General features: G+C 43.7%; 3 protein-coding genes and 1 non-coding gene across 4 annotated transcripts; 1 reads left to right on the forward strand and 3 right to left on the reverse strand.

The window, feature by feature from the left end:
- Positions 1 to 2,323: 2,323 nt before the first annotated feature.
- Positions 2,324 to 5,371, forward strand: LOC121306244 (major centromere autoantigen B-like). The gene is made up of 2 exons (XM_041237985.1): positions 2,324 to 2,474; positions 2,804 to 5,371. Exon 2 carries the CDS (start codon positions 3,076 to 3,078, stop codon positions 3,910 to 3,912), a length of 837 nt encoding a protein of 278 aa, XP_041093919.1. The 5' UTR covers positions 2,324 to 2,474; positions 2,804 to 3,075; the 3' UTR covers positions 3,913 to 5,371.
- A 202-nt stretch (positions 5,372 to 5,573) lies between these two features.
- LOC121306239 (copper chaperone for superoxide dismutase-like) lies at positions 5,574 to 11,029 on the reverse strand. The gene is made up of 8 exons (XM_041237976.1): positions 10,954 to 11,029; positions 8,710 to 8,782; positions 8,097 to 8,234; positions 7,674 to 7,851; positions 7,430 to 7,490; positions 6,750 to 6,827; positions 6,443 to 6,546; positions 5,574 to 6,345 (listed from the first exon to the last, which is right to left on the reverse strand). The coding sequence occupies exons 1-8, from the start codon at positions 10,981 to 10,983 to the stop codon at positions 6,192 to 6,194; spliced, it is 816 nt and encodes a 271-aa protein (XP_041093910.1). The 5' UTR covers positions 10,984 to 11,029; the 3' UTR covers positions 5,574 to 6,191.
- A 265-nt stretch (positions 11,030 to 11,294) lies between these two features.
- Positions 11,295 to 15,831, reverse strand: LOC121306367 (CD209 antigen-like protein E). Its single transcript, XM_041238121.1, has 6 exons — positions 15,688 to 15,831; positions 13,476 to 13,565; positions 12,432 to 12,530; positions 12,099 to 12,250; positions 11,717 to 11,826; positions 11,295 to 11,582 (listed from the first exon to the last, which is right to left on the reverse strand). Exons 1-6 carry the CDS (start codon positions 15,776 to 15,778, stop codon positions 11,438 to 11,440), a joined length of 687 nt encoding a protein of 228 aa, XP_041094055.1. The 5' UTR covers positions 15,779 to 15,831; the 3' UTR covers positions 11,295 to 11,437.
- Positions 15,832 to 18,036: 2,205 nt separating this feature from the next.
- Positions 18,037 to 18,227, reverse strand: LOC121306387. The gene has a single exon (XR_005948210.1). It is a non-coding gene; the product is annotated as a U2 spliceosomal RNA (small nuclear RNA).
- Between the last annotated feature and the right edge of the window lie 1,837 nt (positions 18,228 to 20,064).

Genomic DNA, 20,064 nt, shown 5'->3' on the forward strand with positions numbered 1-20,064 from the left:
TTCGCTCGAGAGGTCCGTCACAGTCAATTGCTTGTTTCTTTGTATTGTGGTCGATTGATCTCAAAAACCTTGTCAAGACAGGTCTTAAAGGATCCCAGTGATTTAGCATCAACAGCACGGCTAGGTAACCCGTTCCACGCCCTCACCACTCTCTGTGTGAGGAAGAGTCTCCTTCAACAACATGACTAGGTAACCCATTCCAGTCCCCTCACCACTCTCTGTGTGAAGAAGTTCTGTTCCCAGAAGGTGAACGTATCCATTGGTAAGGACGAGCAACTCCCTTCCCGAAGGTTGTGTCCATTGGTAAGGTGAGAACACACTCCCTTCCCAGGTGTTTACTGACTAGGTAACCCATTCCATCCCCTCACCGCTCTCTGTGTGAAGAAGAGTCCTCCTTCAGCAACATGACTAGGTAACCCATTCCATACCCTCGCCACTCTCTGTGTGAAGAAGAGTCTCCTTCAACAACATGACTAGGTAACCCATTCCATCCCTCACCACTCTCTGTGTTAAGAAGTGTCTCCTTCAGCAACATGACCAGGCAACCCATTCCATCCCATCAACCCACGTTGCTCTGTGTGAAGAAGAGTCTCCTTCAGCAACCCGACTAGGTAACCCATTCCATCCCCTCACCACTCTCTGTGTGAAGAAGAGTCTCCTTCAGCAACATGACTAGGTAACCCATTCCATCCCCTCACCACTCTCTGTGTGAAGAAGAGTCTCCTTCAGCAACATGACTAGGTAACCCATTCCATCCCCTCACCACTCTCTGAAGGTGTCACGTCTACAATATCAGCCCACTTAAGTAACTGTAGCTAACAAAATTATTCCTTCAGTATTACTGGGCTTGCTCTTTCATTAGCTATAAAAGTGCTTTTTTTATATTTTTAAAGCAGTACATGTGCCAGCACACATGTACTTTCTGTTTAAACTGCGATATCTGGTATTACTCTGGGTTAAGGGAAGTTCTCAGTTTTTATGCCTTTTTTTCCCCAGTTCCTCTGTTCCCCTTGCACTTCCTGGGTCACTTCACCTCAGCAGTGGCTTTAGGGTCACAGTGTGTTACGGACTGAGGGCAGCTGGTTGGAAAGAAGCCACTGACGGGGGCAAATTCTCCCTCCAGGTGCATTAACCATGCAAGCGCAACTATCTGAAATCATGACCTGCAAACAGATTTATTTAACCCAGTGCAGTAACACATATATGTTTCAAAATCAAAATACAAATGTCATTGGATCGTTACTCTTCTATTTTCACCACAGTGTGCACACTGTACCTGTGCCTGTGCTTATTGCCGGGTTATTTAGAATAAATATGCATGTTAATATGAGGACTTTTAGCGTAACTAATTTACTGCAGCGTAATTGATTCTAAATGTACAAATTAACTGTAATTGTAAGCAAGCAATGCTGATTCAATTGCGATTATAATTTACCCCAGGCCTGTGTTATACGAATACAAGCTCATTTTCCGATGCCGGCTGTGATCACATGAATATGAACGCGAATATGAATATGAATGAAGGCAGAGGGGCGGTCGATACTGTGCACAGGGGTCACACACACGCAGAGACTGCAGTCGCTGTACACAGCAGAGTGTGGACACAGCATGCACAAACGCCACTAGCACTATATTAATAATGCATGTTAGGATCACGCCTTTTAAAATAACCTGATAAACTATGCACTCAAACCTAAACCCACTCTGTAACTAACTGCACAACTAAGGCATTACGCGAGTGGCCTGGGGGGGTCTGCACCGTACCTTGTCCAAACGCGAAACCGTCCCGCGTGTCTCGATTCCGCACCAGAGGGACCCCAGCGAATTAAACAGACGTTTTATTTATGCGTGGGTTTAAAAAAAAAAAAAAAAAACGTGCAAATTCAACTTTTTAAAACGTTAAAGTAGCTGACTCGCTGTTACAACTATAATACAGGCACACAAACAAACAAACAAACAGAAAATAAATAAAACACTGCACCGCACGCGGTTCTGTAAAGCAGCTTTAAAAACAAACAAACAAACAAAAAAAAAAAAAGCACAGCGACTTGTATGATTTGTATAATTAGTTTCCAGGTAAATAAGGTCACAGGACAGTTGCACGCCGAGACATTGTGGAAATATATGCGCCACCAGCCCCACTCTCACCTTTTCACTTTGCCCTGATCCAAAATGGCCCGCTCGCTTACACTTTCTTTTTTTGACGGACGGGATTCTAGACCAATTGGAAGGCGAGTTGGGTGACAGAGGAACGAATAGAAAGCGAGGGTTTTTTTTTTTTTTTTTTTTCTCTTCGGTGTTGACTAACCACGCCTTCCCCAAGCACGGGTTCGGTTTCCGGTTATGTGAACAGGAGGAGAAAAAAAAAAAAAACAACACTTTTGAAAACCGAATATGATATAAACAAAACGTGCTTGTTTTTGTTTTTACTGATATCTGAAAGAACCGGAGGAGCCCTAAGCGAGTGCATGCAGGTAATATACAAAGAACCGTTCAGTAATAAAACTATGAAAGCTGAGACCCTTGTCAGTGTGCCTAGCGACTGCTGACAACAGAGCAGAAAATTACAGCACCGTGCTTTAAAATTGTACTTTCAGCTGTAAGAAGCCAGCTCGATTACAGTGTGGAAACATTAAATTAACGTGCTTGTGTTATTAACCTCGCTGTACAGCAGAGAATCTTGCAGGACTTGCAGAGCACGCATGCTGGAGGCGAAGCAGCCCCGCGAAAACTTCTCTCAAAGATGCAAGTATTAAAATAATGATAATAATAATAATTAAGAATCTTTTTTGTGTTTCTGTAGCCAAAATGCACTGCTGAGGAAAGAGCTATCGTGCAATTTTAAGACGATTTCCTTGCATCATTACAAATCTGCAGTCGAAGAGGCACACTGGTGAGATTGTGAGTGGAGAGCCCTGGCTATCTTCCTATGAATGGACCTTCTCAAACAGCATTTTAACATTTCATTTGCGTGCAGCGAAACCAGTTACCACAGTGCCAGTAAGTCGTACCAGCAGCGACGTCCGCCTGATCCACCTTTGAGAAACTCTCCTTCACGAGGGGGTCCTAATAACGATGGGCTCCTCGGTCAAGAAAAGGACCTCTCTCTCCCTCAGGGAGAAGGTCCGCATCCTGGCAGCCATCGACGGCGGCACTTTGCCCAGGATGGGGCAGCGAGAGCTGGCCAAGCGCTTCGGGCTGTCCCAGCCGAGCCTGTGCCAGATGCTGAAGAGCCGCGAGGCCATCCTGCGGGACTGGGCCGCCAACCAGAACCCAGAGCGCAGGCGCCGGAGGACAGGGAAGGACGCGGAGGTGGAGGGGGCGCTGCTGCGCTGGTTCCAGGAGGCCCGGCCCTCCCTGCCGCACCTCTCCGTCTCCTCCATCATGCAGAAAGCAGAGGCGCTGGCGTCGGAGATGGGCAAAAAGGACTTTGTGGCCACGGACGGCTGGATCTCTCGCTGGAAGAAACGCAACAACATTCGATGTGGGAGAGGAGGAGGAGGAGGAGGGAGGCGCGGACAAGCAGCGGTGAAAGAGGAGCAGGGGCAGGGCCGGCCGGCACAGTCTCCTTGCCTCGCCCCGGCTGCTGATCTCAGCCAGGCAGCGAAGGTGGCTGTCGGAGACGGCGAGGTGAAAGAGGAGCCAGCTGACGATGGGGCTGATGGAGAACCCTGCCAGGTGGCCGGTGAGCTCTGCCCAGCCCCTCCTGCTTCGGAGGACAGTACCCTTGAGGGGTACCTGGATAAGATATTGAGGGACCCGGAGCCCCCCACTTCGAAGCAGGCTCGATGCTGCTTGGCTCTGCTGCACAGGTTCCTGGAGTCCAAAGGGACGAGGGATTATGAGAACTTCCACAGCTTGCAGGCTGAGGTGCTTGGGCTGGCAGTGAAGGAGGAGAAAACTGAAGACTGAGCCATGCCCAAGCAGAGAATTGAGTAACGGATCGTGGTCCGCTTGCCTTTGTATTGTAATGTGGAAGTGTTTACTCTCTGCAAAGGCCCGCCTCTTGACTGATTGGCTGCACAGGATATTCGAGCATTTTCATTGGCTCAGGGGGGCATTTCCAGCTTCAGACTCAAGGGTGTAGTTGAGAATGTTGGTATCGAGGTAAACATGTGAGCAGCCCTGCAATACTGAGTTTATCTTGCAGTTTGAAATGGATCGTTTGAAGACATCGTAGCTGGGGGGTAATATCGTTTAAAATGTATGATGGGGCAGGGTGATTTGTTTTAGGTTTGTTTGGATTAATTAAATGTCATTTTATAACAATGTAACTGGGGTTAAAAAAAAAAGTTTGTGGATCACGGATTTCAAACCCAAGTCAAAAGGCACGTAGTTATAAATGCGTCTCATCCCTTTGTATGATGTTTTTACTCTGTATCCCCGAATGGTTCAGTCTGTCAGTTATTTAAAACAGACTTAAAATCCATGAGATACATTTAATTGAACACATTTTAATTGCATCCCTCCATTTCATTAACTTCATCAACCTGCCTCCCAGCCCCTCAGATCTAACCATTAGGCCACACTGCCTACCTCCCTCCCTCCCAGTCCCTGATCTGTAACCATTAGGCCACACTCACAGCCTGCCTACCGCCCAGTTCCTGGTCTTGAACCACGCGGGCCACACTGCCTCCTCCCTAGTCCCTGAGCTCTAACCACAAAGCCTGTCTGAAAATCAAATACACGTGCATTTAAAGAAAAACAGCTACTGTAAATAAACATTTGGTAAGAAATGAATGAATGCTGCGTCATAAAAAACACATGGAGTGACACGCTCACAGGGAATGCTGCTCCTCCAGCTGTGTGTGGGTGTGAGGTGTTCCACTAGTAATGACTTCTGCTGTGGAAAAGCATCTGTGAATAAACGTTTTCTTTCTTCTTTTCAGAGGGCTTCTAAATAACTGCGTCACGCTGCTAGTTCTCAAGGTAGTCACGTGTTCCACTCAGGCCATCCTGCATCTTTTGAAATGATTTTAGCTGACAAAATAATTCCATAAATGTGTAGTGTAGGTCTCAACTCAAAAGTTGAAAGAAACATTGTTATTTTAAAACACGATATAGGGTACTACAACAGGTTAAAAAAAAAAAAAATTACCAGACAGTATTGCACTTGCTCCTATTAATTGACATGCTTTGACCCTATAGGCACTGCTGAGGTGGAACAACCCAGGAAGTGCAGGTATAACAGACTTCCTGAGAATAAGGCATAGTAACTGAGAACTTTCTTAGTACCAGATATCATGTTTTAAACATGTTGCTGCAACATGCGTTCCTTTTTAAAAATTGCACATTTTTAAACCTTCAATCATACAAGTGTTAAAGAGATAATATTATTAATCCTGGTTGTACAAACAGCTCTGGCCAAAAGCTTTGCATCACCATACAGAATGAACTCCTTTTGCTTCATAAAGCTGAATCGAAACCTGCTGAATAATGTGACATTAACATATTGAATTACACACCCGCTTTGTAGTTTTCCCCATATACTGTGGGAATGGTGCAACATACCAGGTGATTGGGGAAAAACCTTCGGACCACATGCAATCCGTTAAATAAACCACAGGTCTGTCTGGAATGCAATTGCTTTTAATTCTTATTACAAAAATAAACAAACCGCTGGAATGTAACAGCTCAGTGCGTTCCTGTTGAAAGAATCACAGATGATACGTTCCGGTAGTCACGCACAGTCTGGACTTTTGGTAACAGCCCTGACAGCTGGTTCGTAAACCAAAAAATACTCAGCCAGGAAAACGTCAGATTGCAAAGACACTAGCACACACACACACATACACGCACACCAATGAACAGCGATGGACATCAAAATGGCTAATGCATGCAAGTTTGTTTTACAATAGACCGGCTTTTCAAATCACTTCTCCCTATTCCTCTCGCAGGCACCCTGTATATTTTAAATGTCGATCAGTATTCTCTCATAGTAGCATTACCTGCCTTGCCTGTGCAAAACCCTGTTAACACCTCATAAAAAAAAAAAACTGAAATCCATGAACTTCAAAACGTGCTTCTCTTTAAAAATAAGTGGGAGTTATTAAGTACTTGCACGGTTGATTCTAATTGCATGCCCATCACTGATTGGAGCGATCCCTGATTTTAATTGATCTCTTTTGATTTTAGTTTAAGTGCTTGAGATCAGAGCAGGTCTGCCAGACTTCTAAAGGGGTGGGGCAGCCTCAGAGGTGTGCCGCGTGCTGATTGGGCGCTCTGCGTCCCGGGCCGGCCAGGGGGCGTTCTCTCTCCTCCCAGAGGGTGACCCCGTCGCAGCTGCAGATCTGTTTGGGGTTCTGGAAGAGTCCAGCGGCGCGAGCGATGATCCCACAGGCCAGCCTGCAGAGAGGGAGAGAGACTTGGGATGAGGACACCAGCAGTGACAGGTGACAGCTTGCACGGTAGCCCACAAAGTCCTGTACAAGTGTTTGGTTACCTCTCCCCGGAGTTCCCGGTCACTTTGGAGAGAGGGTGTCCTCCGCGCCCCAGGTCATCCTCCCCAGAATCCACCACCAGCGAGCGGCCAATCACATCCCAGACCTGAGGGGACAACACGCTGGCACTCTGAGCTGCTCAAATATCCCCACACCAGAACAACTTCCCTTACACAGCCCAGCGCCCAACTGTGTTCAACAGCCCTAGTTTCTGTTCTACGCTGGAAATATTGGTTGAGGTTCAAATAATCGATCAGCTTTACTGGCAAGAACAGCAGAAACGACGGCTCTCAATGGAACTGTCTTCACCTTGAGCTGCTGGTCCTCCAGTCTGAAGACCGCTCTGCCCTCGGGTCCCGCCAGGATATTTCCTAGATCTCCAACATGCTGCAACACACAAACACGCACACGTGTACTTTTAATGTTCCTCATGCGCAACGTGCAAGTCCCTTTTGTTGGGAATCTGGTGTTTAACATTGAAAGGCGCGCTAAATCAAGGCTTTAAAAAAAACCAAGAATTTTTTACGAGGAAGAGGAGGCCATTCAGCCCATCTGCGCTCGTCCGGTTCCGAGTAGCTGATTGCTCTCGGAACTTTGTCAAGCCGGGTCTTAAAGGATCCCAGTGATTCTGCCTCAACAACATGACTAGGTAACCCATTCCATCCCCTCACCACTCTCTGTGGGAAGAAGCGTCTCCTTCAGCAACATGACTAGGTAACCCATTCCATCCCCTCACCACTCTCTGTGTGAAGAAGAGTCTCCTTCCCTCTGTTCTAAGTCCACTTCATTTCCACACTGTGTCCCTTCTGGTCCTGGTTTCTGTACTGCACTTAAATAACTGGCTAGGGTTAACTTCTTTTAGGATTTAAATACTTCAATTAAGCCCCACCCCCCTAAAGATGTTTTGTTCTAGGCTGAATAGATTCAGGTATAAATAAATATTTCTTGTACAGCGAGTATGACTGTGCGGTGAGGAGGGAGTGCAGTACCCTGTCCGACTCCTGGGGGGCGCCATGGGGTTTTCCAAAGGGGTTGAAGTGCCCACCGCAGCTGTAACAAGAACAAACAGCAGTCAGTGTGTATAACCCCAGTGATTCCCTGTACATGTGTGTTAATCCCAGTGATTCCCAGTATAGGTGTGTATAAAACACAGTGAGTCCCAGTACAGGTGTGTATAACCCCAGTGAGTCCCAGTAGAGATGTGTATAACCTCAGTGAGTCCTGGTTCAGTACCTGAGGCAGTCATCAGTGAGGTCTCCGAACTCGTGCACGTGGAGCCCGTGGGGCCCAGGCTCCAGCCCGTCCACAGTGCCCTCGATCAGGCAGAGATCCTCGGAGACCTGGAGGAACCGAACCACCCCCTGAACCAGGCTGGAGCCAGACAGCATTGCCACCGCAGCACCCAGGTCCTCTACCAGGGGGAGGTAGAGGAGAGAGAGGGGAGAGAGGAGCAGGGAGATGGAGGAGAAAGGGGAGAGGAAAAAATGCCTTTCATTAAATCCATGACTCAGCAGCGATCAATATTAAACATGGTGTTCACAGTGTAAGAGCTAATCGTCTCTTTACACTCAGGAACTGGAGAGTGTCTGTCTGGAGCACCAAGTCCAGCCCTGCAGGTGTCTGCTGGGGCTCACCAGTACGTGGTGTTGTACTCACTCTGTGCAGGGGATCCCACTCCCTTTAGCACCGCCCTCCGCCCCGTCTTCTCAATCAGGTCCTGCACTTCCTGTGATGTCAGCGTGGTGTCCACCAGCACTTCCTCTCTCTGCAGGTCAATCTCCACAGACTGGACACCTGCTCCAGCAAACAGCCCATCAGCAAACTCCATTCCAACTGGGGCTTTGCTACTCTCTCCTGCCAAAGGTTTTGCATCACCCTACAGAACGAACTACCTTCATAAAGTCGAGTGAAACCTGCTGAATAACGTTACGTTAACATTTTGTAGTTTTCCATATACTTAACGAAAAAGCTGACAAATTGAAAAAAATGTGACATTTCGAAATCTAACATGAAATACTGTACTGCTATTATGGCTTCCAGTAGACTTTTGCGATATCATTTTGTAGTTTTTATTTGATTACATGATAATAAGATCTAAATTGTGTTCATATAGTTTTATTTTTTAATTAAGTCTCAATCCTATAATTCCAGGTGATGCAAAATGTTTGACCTCAGGTTCTGATCTCAGATAATCAGAGAGAAGGAAATGGATTTTAGAGGTAATTTATCAAAGAAATAATGCAGCAAAGGTTCCCTGGGAGGGTCTTACCTGGCGCCCCCTGCAGGGCGTTCCTCACGGCGTTGCTGCAGCTGCCACATGTCATCTGAACAGCGAACTCCAGCTGTCAGGAGAGACAGCAGAACAGGGACTCAGAGTCACAGCAGCGGAGAAAACCACAATCATGCAGAACAGGGACTCAGAGACAGCAGCTGAGCTCATGGAAGTGCAAAACGGGTAAGATTGATGGATGAATTACAGTACTGTGGAAATGTATAAGAACACCTCAAGATTTGTCATTCATATCTTTTATAAACCTACATGCATGAGAATTTCAATTTCTGGTCAGTAATCAGTAACACTTATGTGAAAATGTTAGACCACTTTGTGCTTTAAACTAGGCATCTTAAACAACTTTTAAAAAGTCTCCTGCATTTTACCATGTGTGGCTCTGTGTTCCTTTTCTCTTACTATTTTAAATGAATTGCATGTGTGGCTTATTAAAGTCATGAATTAAATTAGACAATCGCTGATTTGCCTGTGTTGACAATTTTCCCAGATTTTCAGTTCCAATGGTTTGATTTTATCTGCACAACAAATTAAAACTACAGAAGCAATGGGGTGCTCTGATACAGAAGCAATGGGGTGCTCTGATACAGAAGCAATGGGGTGCTCTGATACAGAAGCAATGGGGCGCTCTGATACAGAAGCAATGGGGTGCTCTGATACAGAAGCAATGGGGTGCTCTGATACAGAAGCAATGGGGTGCTCTGATACAGAAGCAATGGGGTGTTCTGATACAGAAGCAATGGGGTGCTCTGATACAGAAGCAATGGGGTGTTCTGATACAGAAGCAATGGGGTGTTCTGATACAGAAGCAATGGGGTGCTCTGATACAGAAGCAATGGGGTGTTCTGATACAGAAGCAATGGGGTGTTCTGATACAGAAGCAATGGGGTGTTCTGATACAGAAGCAATGGGGTGTTCTGATACAGAAGCAATGGGGTGTTCTGATACAGAAGCAATGGGGTGCTCTGATACAGAAGCAATGGGGTGTTCTGATACAGAAGCAATGGGGTGCTCTGATACAGAAGCAATGGGGTGCTCTGATACAGAAGCAATGGGGTGTTCTGATACAGAAGCAATGGGGTGCTCTGATACAGAAGCAATGGGGTGTTCTGATACAGAAGCAATGGGGTGTTCTGATACAGAAGCAATGGGGTGCTCTGATACAGAAGCAATGGGGTGTTCTGATACAGAAGCAATGGGGTGCTCTGATACAGAAGCAATGGGGTGCTCTGATACAGAAGCAATGGGGTGTTCTGATACAGAAGCAATGGGGTGCTCTGATACAGAAGCAATGGGGTGCTCTAATACAGAAGCAATGGGGTGCTCTGATACAGAAGCAATGGGGTGCTCTGATACAGAAGCAATGGGGTGCTCTAATACATGTGCACAGGACTGTATGCAGTGTCTGTATAGTGGTATGTGTAGAAGGTTCTGTAAAGCAGGATGATACAGATGACCACACAATGGACATATTTACAGCAAAAAAATATTTACAGAAATCTGACATTTCTTAAAACACACGGCAAGGTTTCACAGCCCGTTAACACTAGCCTAACACCATTAGGTAATCGAAGACTAATGTTCATGGGTTTGTTTGTTTTTTGCAGTAATGTGTGTTTTCCATGTACACACATCAAAGTCTTATCCACATTAATGTTGCAGTGTTTCATAAACAGAGACACGCAGGGCTGAATGGCTGCCTGTCGCTAGTGCCATTGCACCTCACCTTTCATGATAACTAAAATTCACTTCAGCCACTTCATTTGCTTTGTTTTAAATTGCGATAAGGGGTGCAGCGTTGCTGTAGCTAACTTTATAGTAATTGCAACGTGTACTGTGTACCTGTATTACATGATTTAACAAGCATAACGTTATGCGTCACTCTCCCCAGAGCAGTGCCGTGTGAAAGCACGTGATTATCATACAGTGATAAATTAAATATCTGTTAAGCAAATAAACTGTGTAACGTATCACACTACTGGTCATTAATTTAATTACTTTCCCTCAATGTATGCGCCCGTACTGTGGTGACATTTAGCACAATATTATTAACTGTTTACTATCGGAGACTCGTACTGTGTACGCTGGTCATTTGTTTCTGCACAGAAAAAAGTATTCGACATGTTGTTTGTTTTAAATATTTGTCTTCACTCAGCAGCTTGTGCATGCAATACGCGCGACAGAGGAGATATATCTGTTATTTAGAGATATTAATTTGGAATAAACCTTTGCACTGCATCTTCCGTTCTCGGCCATTTCTGCATGCCCTCTGCGTTGTGCGTCTGTGCAGCGCTGAAATACTCCCTGCCCTCACCTTGTTCCCCCTTGGCAGACATCTTGGTAAGGTCCAACCAGTGTGCCCCACCCAGTGGAGTTTAAAGGAACCGCACCAACGCTGTTATGTATTCATATTTAAACTAATAGCATTCGAGATAATAAACCTACAAAGTAATAAAACATTGCAGAGGAAGAGATGGACCCCGGTGCAAGACCTTAGTGCCCCCCCCCCCAAAAAAAAACACTTTAATGTAGCTTGTTTATAAACATAAAACATGCAAAGCCAAGTGTTCAGTATTTAACAATATTTAATAATCAGAATGTCAGCCTGTATGAAACAGTGTAGGCTGCGTGTGTGCTGGCTTCTACACAGAGTAAGGGCTGTGTAAACAAATACCACAGCACTGTGAAAACGGATGTCAAGCGATCGCTTTCATATTATAGGTGTTACTTTCTCACAGATCCGTTCGTACTTGCTTCTACAGGATACGTCATAAAGGCCGGATTTATTTAAAAGTGCACAATCTTCCCCAGTCGGGTCCACTGATTTCCAGTCATCAGGCGGTTTGCCCCAGGATCTGTAAAGAGGAACGAAGGCACGTCAGAATCAAACCCAACTCCATTCACAATGATGGGGTGATAGGCGTGTATAAAATCGCCCTGGCAGACAGGCTGGGCTTCCCTATTAAACACAGGGTCATACAGTTCTTACGTTGTATTTTCATTTAGAGTTGTGTCGTCCAGCCAGCGCCAGTCACCTTCTGTTACCACATCAGTGAGTCCAATCCAGTGGAGCGCATTAATCTGTTTCTTTAAGAATGCCTAAACAGAAAACAAACCATAGTTACAGCTAGGGCTGTGTGTGTGTGTGTGTGTGTGTGTGTGTAAGCCACAACCATTCCTAAACTCAAAACAGTCAATGCTACATTGTAGAATTTTTTTATGTCCACCCTTTAAAGATGTTATTTTTCACCCTCAGCGAATCATCAAAGAAAACAAAATCAGATGTATCGATACAGAATGCAGAGATCAGTGACGACATGACTTGCAGAACTTGAGCTGAACCATTCACTTTGTTAACAGGACTGTAGTACCTGCTCCTGTGAGCTCTGTATAATCACCAGGTCTCCCCCTGCAGAAATGCAGGCAGCGCGGCTTGAATTCCAGCTCAGTTTGTCAGGTGAGAAGTAGTAACACATGTCTTTGAACAGCAGCCAGTTCTCAGGACACATGTTGCACCCTTTCTCTGAAATCAGAAACCGCATCTGTTAGTTGTAGATCTGTATGATTAAATACGGGGTAGCATCATTAACATGCTGTAAATCATACAATTTTTTTTTTTGCGGGAATTAAAATAAATACAGATGGTAAGAAAGTATGTTTATACCCAAGTGATCGGACACAACTGTCCTCTCTAACACACTCACTATTCAAGTCTGCGACAGCTTTGCTCAGGTTGTGGTGCTCTGCAGTTATCTGATCCAGACTGAAGCTGGTTTCATGGTAGTCTCTAGATATTTTGAAGCCTGAGAGAAAAAGGGAACAAAAGCAAGAAGAAACCAAATCAGAGTTTGATTCCCTGCATGAAGTGAGAGATGAAAACATCGGCATGGCAAGATCAGAGACAAAAAGAAAGCAGTTTTTGCCTCAAAGCACAGCTCTGGCACAAGTTTTGCAACACCTAGAATTTTAGGATTGAGACATAATAAATATGAACACAATTTAGATATTTTATTTATACAACATGTAAATCAAACTACTAAAATCGCAACACTAGTACAGTGTTTCATGTTAGATTTCGAAAATGTCACATTTTTCAATTTGTCAGTTTTTTTCATTAAGTGTATGGAAAACTACAAAGCGGGGTGCAATTCAATATGGTAACGTAACATTATCCAGTAGGTTTCATTTGCAAAATGTGTTAATTTTACAAGGTGATGCAAAACTTGACAATAATAATGTTCAAAAAAAATCTTTACAATAGGCGTCCCAAGCCAGCTTGAAAGCATAATATTCGAAACCAAGTTATTTTTTTCAGGTGCAGTCAAAAAATAAATAAATAAATCGCAATTTTTTGGGGACAAACACACTTAAGCCACAACAAAAACAAGAATTAATAAAAATATATATACCCATATGCTTGTTGGGTTGTTCAGTGGTGAGAAATTGAAAATGTTCAACAGCACACTGCATGAATATTGTTTTATTATACATGTTTAGAAAAATAAAATTACAGGAAGCTGCTGCTGCTGCTTCACCAGACAAAAAGGGTATTCATCATAAAACAAAATCATCTTTAACATTCAAGTTACAACAATTCACTGACTGACCTGCCTTAAATTAAGTTTATTTCTAGTCGTGTACCTTTGAGTGGTGTTTTCCACCTTTTAAAAATGTAATTTACTTTAAAACTGCAAATCATCTAAACAAAAATTATATTTATCTATCTATAAACAGTTCAGTGTACTCACAGAGCACCCCCAGGGATATACTGACTGCCAGCAGGAGGCAGCTCAGAGCTGTAAGAAGCCACACAGCCCGTCCACAGGAACTCTGTGACACTGAAAACGAGAGAGGCATGAAATACACAGACAAACTTCAGGATCACAGGTGGGGCTTGTTGAAAGTGCGGGTCGCTAACAAAACGTCACCAGTGTACCCCGCTCCACGGGGTCAGAGAGGTGAAAATCAGATAACAAATTCATATTTCTATAGCGCCTTTCATCACAAGGATCCCGAAGCGCTTCACACACAGAAACTTGATTAAAGCATTACATAAATACAGAATTTGATCAATTTAAAATGTGGTTTTAAAAAACTAGTTTGTAAAAACAAACAAAACCAAAAAAATTAATACCAAAATTGGAATTTATTTAAAAAAAAAAAAAATTGTAAAATGAGAAAAATCTCAGATAAAAGATGGCTTGAATCAGCTTCCCAGAACTTATCGATCTGCCCTGCCTGCCGAATGTGATCGGTGCACTTTGTTCCTTCTCTTTGGAGAGAGGGACGGGACTGTATGAAGACGGCGATTAACGAGAGGTAGTGCTAGACAGAGGGCTCTTCCTAGCTCGACTCCTACCTTCTCTCCGGACAGGACCACGGCGATGCCGAGCGCTGCGCAGGTGTGAGGGATCGTTCCCTACAGTGACATGCTACTCGGTTCTCTGCACTCCACCGACCGTCCTGTGCAGGCAGCTCGGCCTTGCAAGTGGTACATGCAAACCCAGACGTGCCAACAGTGCTGTGCAATACACCAAAAATAGCACTTTAAAATTTATTTTGTGTACAGTATATTAGTACGCGCACACTGCGCTTGGTACTGACACGCAGTACCGATATTAGCAATGGGCACCGACGCCGACTCTATGCACTCAGTACCGAAGCAGTAACCTCGAACTCACAAGCGAGGACGGGGAGATAAATAGCAGTTTCTGCAGGTGGCAAGTCAGCCACTGGCGAAACTGCACAGTCAGTGCGAACACCAAGCAAGGAGCAGCCTGCATCATAACAGTAAACTTTTTTAAAAAAATGTTTATAGCTCTGGACCAAAGTTTTACATCACCTTATAGAATCAACTAATTTCGCTTCAAGTCGAATGAAACCTGCTGAATAATGTTACGTTAACATATTGAATTACACGCCGCTTTTGTATTTTTCCATATACTTAATTAAAAAAAATTAAATTTAGAAAATGGACATTTCAAAACTTTACATGAAATACTGTACTGCTATTATGGCTTCCGGTAGACACTAGCGATTTAGTAGTTTAATTACACAATGTTGAATAAAAGATCTAAATTATGTTCATATAGGATTTTTTTTTTTGTTAAATGTCTCGTTCCTAAAATTTGAGATGATCCTTTGGCCATAGCTGTACATTTCCTCAAAAATACGTAAAATGCACGTAGAATGAAGACGAGAGAACAAAGTCAGGACATTAAGAGGATGTGGTTCATAGTGACAGGAAAGAAACAGCTCGTGTGGTTAAGAGGATAACCCCCCACTGGGGGAACACTAAGTTTGTCTACTTTCAGAAGCACATAAGAATTCACGAATGCCAAAAATGTGTTTCATAATAACACCCGCAACACATGCATTTGTTCATTGTTCAGATTCAGGTGTGGAGTTTGACTACAAAACAAACACTTCATCCACTGTGCTGGCACCAGAAAGGCGGGACTGTTATATATATATATCACACACACACGTACGTGTTGACAATAAAATAAATAATTGATGTGCACAATTACTAACAGATCTACTTCAGGACGTTTCGGGAAAAAGCCCTTCAGTTGTGTACCATTTTCTACACAGCTGACGAGCTTTTACACGAAACCGTTCCGAAAGTTTAAACTCTGTACATCAATTTATTTTTTATTTATTTATTTATTTTCTTATCAACCTTCTCTGATTTTTATATATATACACACACTTAAATATTGTTAGTGCATCAGATTTCACTGTAAAACATCAACCCATCATTTGTAGTTGTTAATAGCGCTTTCTACAGGTTTGTTAATCAGAAGCTCACAGACACTTGAACATTTGCAGAAAGAGAGCAATGATAACCCCCAGCTATGCTCTGACTGGCTATCCTCACCAAGTGTGCAATCTTACTGGTTGCCCAGTACAATCTGTCAGCCAGCATGCATTACCTATACATAGATGGACAGCACTCACCCTTGTATTGTGCCTCTGGTCTCTTGGCTCGGGGCTGCTTGATGGACACGTTTGCGTATATATTATCTGAGGATTCGTCAGCCATCTCCATAGCTGGTGCTTCCCGAGAAGTGGCACAACTGACAGAGATAGAGGAAGTGCTGGCTCTTGTATTAATGATGCAAGCTCAAGGGCATGGGCTGGAGTGCGTCTCAAATTAAACTAAAACCTTTAAAACCACACGGGTGGCTTGCACTGTACCAACAACTATTATCTTGATGCTAAATTGTGGTCTGTTTCAACCCTAGTTATTTTACTAAACCTTTATTTTACTAGGAAATAACATTAAGATTAAAACCTCTTTTTCAAGTGAGACCTAGCAAGAAAGGTAGCAGCAGTACAATAAAACATAATAGAAACAAATACTTTTAAAAACAGACACTCAATACAATAAACAATCAGTTAGTGCCAAGTGTAATAAACTATTTAACACAAGCACGCCTCTCAAATAGACAATCATGCAGCTTACTCTTGCACTGAAGTTATTTGGGACTGCAACCTAAGTTCAGATTAAATTAATTCCAAGACCATGGAGCAAAAATATGCAAATGGTCTTTTAGTAACCTCAGTGCGCACTTTAGGGACCATAAAATACAAAAATGAGTTAAACCATTGTCATTAAAATTAGTCTAAAATGAAACCCTATTCCAACGTAACAAACACTTGAATTGGTTAGACATATGGAAAGACAAGCATCGCCCAATGCTCCTCGAACCTGATATTCTGAAGAAGGGGAATGTGAAGAGCAGGCTTCATGACAAGTGGAGAAGCAGTTCTTCAGACACTGTGCATGGGGAGTTGTGAGCATGACATGCACACGTACGACTGCCTCCACTATGTTCTCTTCACTGGTGGACTCCTCACCAGCGTGAGAATAATAACACACACCCTACAAACGACATTACAACTTACTGACTGCTGTGAATCAAATGTATTTGGACTTGGGGGTTCAATTTGCATTCGTCGTTTATCTCACTCTCTAGAAGCATGCTGCTGGATTCCATGAAGATCCTCCTTCCTTTACTGGAAGGTTTGCTTCAACAAGGAGAGCAGGAACAGGGTGAACAGAGAGGAAACGCTTTGCACTTTCACTTCCTCCAGAACGTTTTCCACTTCTTTCTCCTCATCCAATGGCCAGGATTAAAATGTATAATTTTAATACAGTATGCTTGAGTAATGAAGATCGCCTGGTTGCTATCAGCATGACTGAAGGCGGCCTGTCTGTGAGAGAAGTTGCCCGGAGAATGAGATGATCTCTTTCAGCTATCAGCAGACTAGTCCAGAGAAACCGGCTCCGAGAGGGACAGGCCACATCCTGGAAGGGCGAGGGTCACCACACCGGCCCAGGACCATCACACCCGACTGATCCAGCTAACCATCGCAAGCTGGCTGCAGCTGCACAGGAAGAGCAGTGGAACATCCCACAGCAGTATATCCAGCGGCTGATCAGGTCTGTGCATCAACGCTGCCAGGACTGTGAAAATGCTCATAACTGACACTAACGTTAATGTTTTCATTTTGACAGCATGTCACCTTTCATACTGAAATAATTATATTTGTTCACATTTTCTGGGATTGTTTGTTAAATATTTGACCAAATCCATTAGACCAAAGTGTTGTGTTTCTTTTGTGCATCAGTATGTGTGTGTATATATACACAGTGTATGAGAGAGACATATAGACAAATGAAATTTGTGTGGACATGCCCAGTGTGGACAGTTGTGTCCTTCTGCCAGAGGCGTGAAGCAGTACAATCTTGTGCAGCCAGTCTCAGCCAAAGTGACGGGGGGGGGGGTTGTGAAGAGGAGGAAATCTGTTGTATGGAAGATAAATATGATGCAAGATGTGACAGCTTCATGGTTTGAATTCTTCATTGTTAATATTAAAACGTATGTATTAATATTGTATTACCTAACTTTTTCAATGGAATCTCACTCGGTCAGTCGTTGGCGGGTCTATTTCTATGTCTGTATCACAGGCAATAATAAAATGAATCAACTTGCTGAAACTGAAATTAAACTTCACTAAAACAGCTCTTCACACAACCAATTGACATTACAAGGGGCAAAATTACTTTGTCGCCATCTGTTGGATGCAGCGAGATATTGCAGCTGAATGCTTACAGTTCCAGCAGAGTTGCCAAGTCTCAAGAGAAAAAAAGCGACACTGCCTTTCAAAACAAGCCATCTCCATTTCATAGAGAGGGAACTCGATTAAATGCAAATCCATTTATTTGTTAGTAAAACTGTTAACCTCGCCAAACCACACACTACTAGATCTATCTTTCACCAGCTCAGTTTCCCCCCGGGAGGGGAGTGCACCGTTCCTGGAGGTACTGCAATACCAGGTCGATGCGTGGAGTGGACGGAGCAAGCCCCTCTTCCATCTCCCAGTTCCAAAAATCAATTTAATATATGGTCCCCAGATAGGGGACGTATCAGATATTAAACTGATAAGAACAGATACTACACTTGATCTTAGCCAAAAGGCCGAGAAGCGATGCCGATCCGCTCTCGAAGCGAGGGCCCCCTCTCCGCCGAGGTGTTTCCCTGTCACGGTGCGCTCACACTCTCCCCTCAGCGGCTGCATTTTAACTCAATCATTGACACACAGTAACGCATCGCATTGGAGACGCGAAACACAAGCGAGTCCTTCCACATGGGTCAGCTGTGCAGACGCGACCCGGCAACCCCCAGCATGCCGTGCGCGCTGCGCATTTGAATAACCACGCCCACCACCGTGACGCGCGCCGGGCTTCGGTTGCTAAGCAATTTCTCCTTCAAGCGACGTGTTTGTTAAAAACAAAAAGTTTAAATATAAAACAAACCGCCACCAATAAACTGAGGAGAAATAAACGCCACTTAATACCGATATGGGCTAATTTACCGTTTACAATAACCCCCAAAAAAACAACTTTCTACTGATAAACACCGGCTATGCAGACCTTCTTCAAAACTGAAAGCCGCGCTAAAAACTTACTGTTTAAACGCAGCAGCCGGTATATTAAATTATTGTGAGCTGCAGTAAAACAGCGTGAAGCGCCTGTTCATTTTTTAATAGGTGCATCGTGTTCAATATTGAATCTCACCGCTTCCTCCGAGTTCATTGAGAAGATTGAAACGGCTCAATATAATTCAATGGAGGAGAAACACCAAGTCCAGAGGTCAAGAAATGTCACAAAACTTCACAATATACTGTACTAAAGCGAACTAAATTTAAAATACCTTAACATAAATACACAAAAATGACCCAAAATAAATAAAATATATATATAAATACTTACAGTGACCGGTTAGAAAGGTTTACACCGAGATTCAACACGACTCCAGAGGCGCGAATTCAGCCGGGAAAAGCGCGTAATGTTGGGTTAAAAAAACAAAAACAAACCATAACACGATTACAAAATATTGAAACTTTGTTCAAGTAATAATAACACGTCGAATAAATATAATTTAAAAGGCGTTTTAATCCCCCCTCGATGGACGGTCCTCGCCGCTCCCGCGCTGCCCTCGCGCAAACAGAGCCGTGTCGCCTCAGGTGTGTTTAATCGCGATAATCAGACAATTAAACCACTATTGCGATTCCAGGCGCATTTGCGCCATTTCACTGTAGAGCACGTGTTGGGCATTTAATTAAGAGCGTGTTCGGCGTTTCTATCTTCTTACTACATTATGCATTACAGTTTTACACATTTTAGCTGCCCCAAAATTAACGTTTTTTTTTCATATTAGCATTTATTTGTTAAAACTTTTAATGTAACCTTTCTGACTCGTTGGTTGCACCTCACTTGTCGGTGTACCTGTGAGACAATCCGTCACAAACGAGTTTATTTTACAGTACGAGCTGATTAACTACCTGATGTTATCTAAATATTAATACAGAAGAAAATAAAACATGCCCCACACGAATCTATCCTGCAATACATCAAAACCAATTGCCATGGTGTGATACACACTAAAAGGATAATTAAAAAATAAAAACATGCACTTTTTAAAACGTCACTGTGGTTTCGTATTGACAGTTTAACCTCAAACGGACTCTACAGTACCGTCCCGCACACCGGTACAGTACACAGTACAGCACACGTGTCTCCGCTTATTATTCACCAGTTTGTTGTCCCCCGTCCCCCAGATCAAGCCCCTCTTCCACCTCATAGTTCAATCTGTTTAATATATGAGCCCCAGACATGTTAACCACGGCACTGCAGCGTCATCATGTGGACAATTTGCGAACTGCAGAAGAATGCGACCATGTTGAAAATACTGTATCAGCCTAACAATTATTCTGCATCTTTTTGTCCCCAGAAATAACTTGTGAGTTTTATTATGATTAGTAAAA

The sequence above is a fragment of the Polyodon spathula genome, chromosome 47 (assembly GCF_017654505.1).
Source record: "Polyodon spathula isolate WHYD16114869_AA chromosome 47, ASM1765450v1, whole genome shotgun sequence".
Classification (NCBI taxonomy): domain Eukaryota; kingdom Metazoa; phylum Chordata; class Actinopteri; order Acipenseriformes; family Polyodontidae; genus Polyodon; species Polyodon spathula.

Coding starts and splice junctions, on each gene's coding strand:
- LOC121306244 (XM_041237985.1), top strand. CDS start 3,076: ATGGGCTCCTCGGTCAAGAAAAGGACCTCTCTCTCCCTCAGGGAGAAG.
- LOC121306239 (XM_041237976.1), bottom strand. CDS start 10,983: ATGGCCGAGAACGGAAGATGCAGTGCAAAG. Junction 8,783..10,953: donor ACGGAAGATGCAGTGCAAAG/GTTTATTCCAAA, acceptor CTCTCCTGACAG/CTGGAGTTCGCTGTTCAGAT. Junction 6,828..7,429: donor CCCCCCAGGAGTCGGACAGG/GTACTGCACTCC, acceptor TGTGTGTTGCAG/CATGTTGGAGATCTAGGAAA.
- LOC121306367 (XM_041238121.1), bottom strand. CDS start 15,778: ATGGAGATGGCTGACGAATCCTCAGATAATATATACGCAAACGTGTCC. Junction 12,251..12,431: donor AGCTGTCGCAGACTTGAATA/GTGAGTGTGTTA, acceptor TTCTGATTTCAG/AGAAAGGGTGCAACATGTGT. Junction 11,827..12,098: donor TACAGAGCTCACAGGAGCAG/GTACTACAGTCC, acceptor TTTTCTGTTTAG/GCATTCTTAAAGAAACAGAT.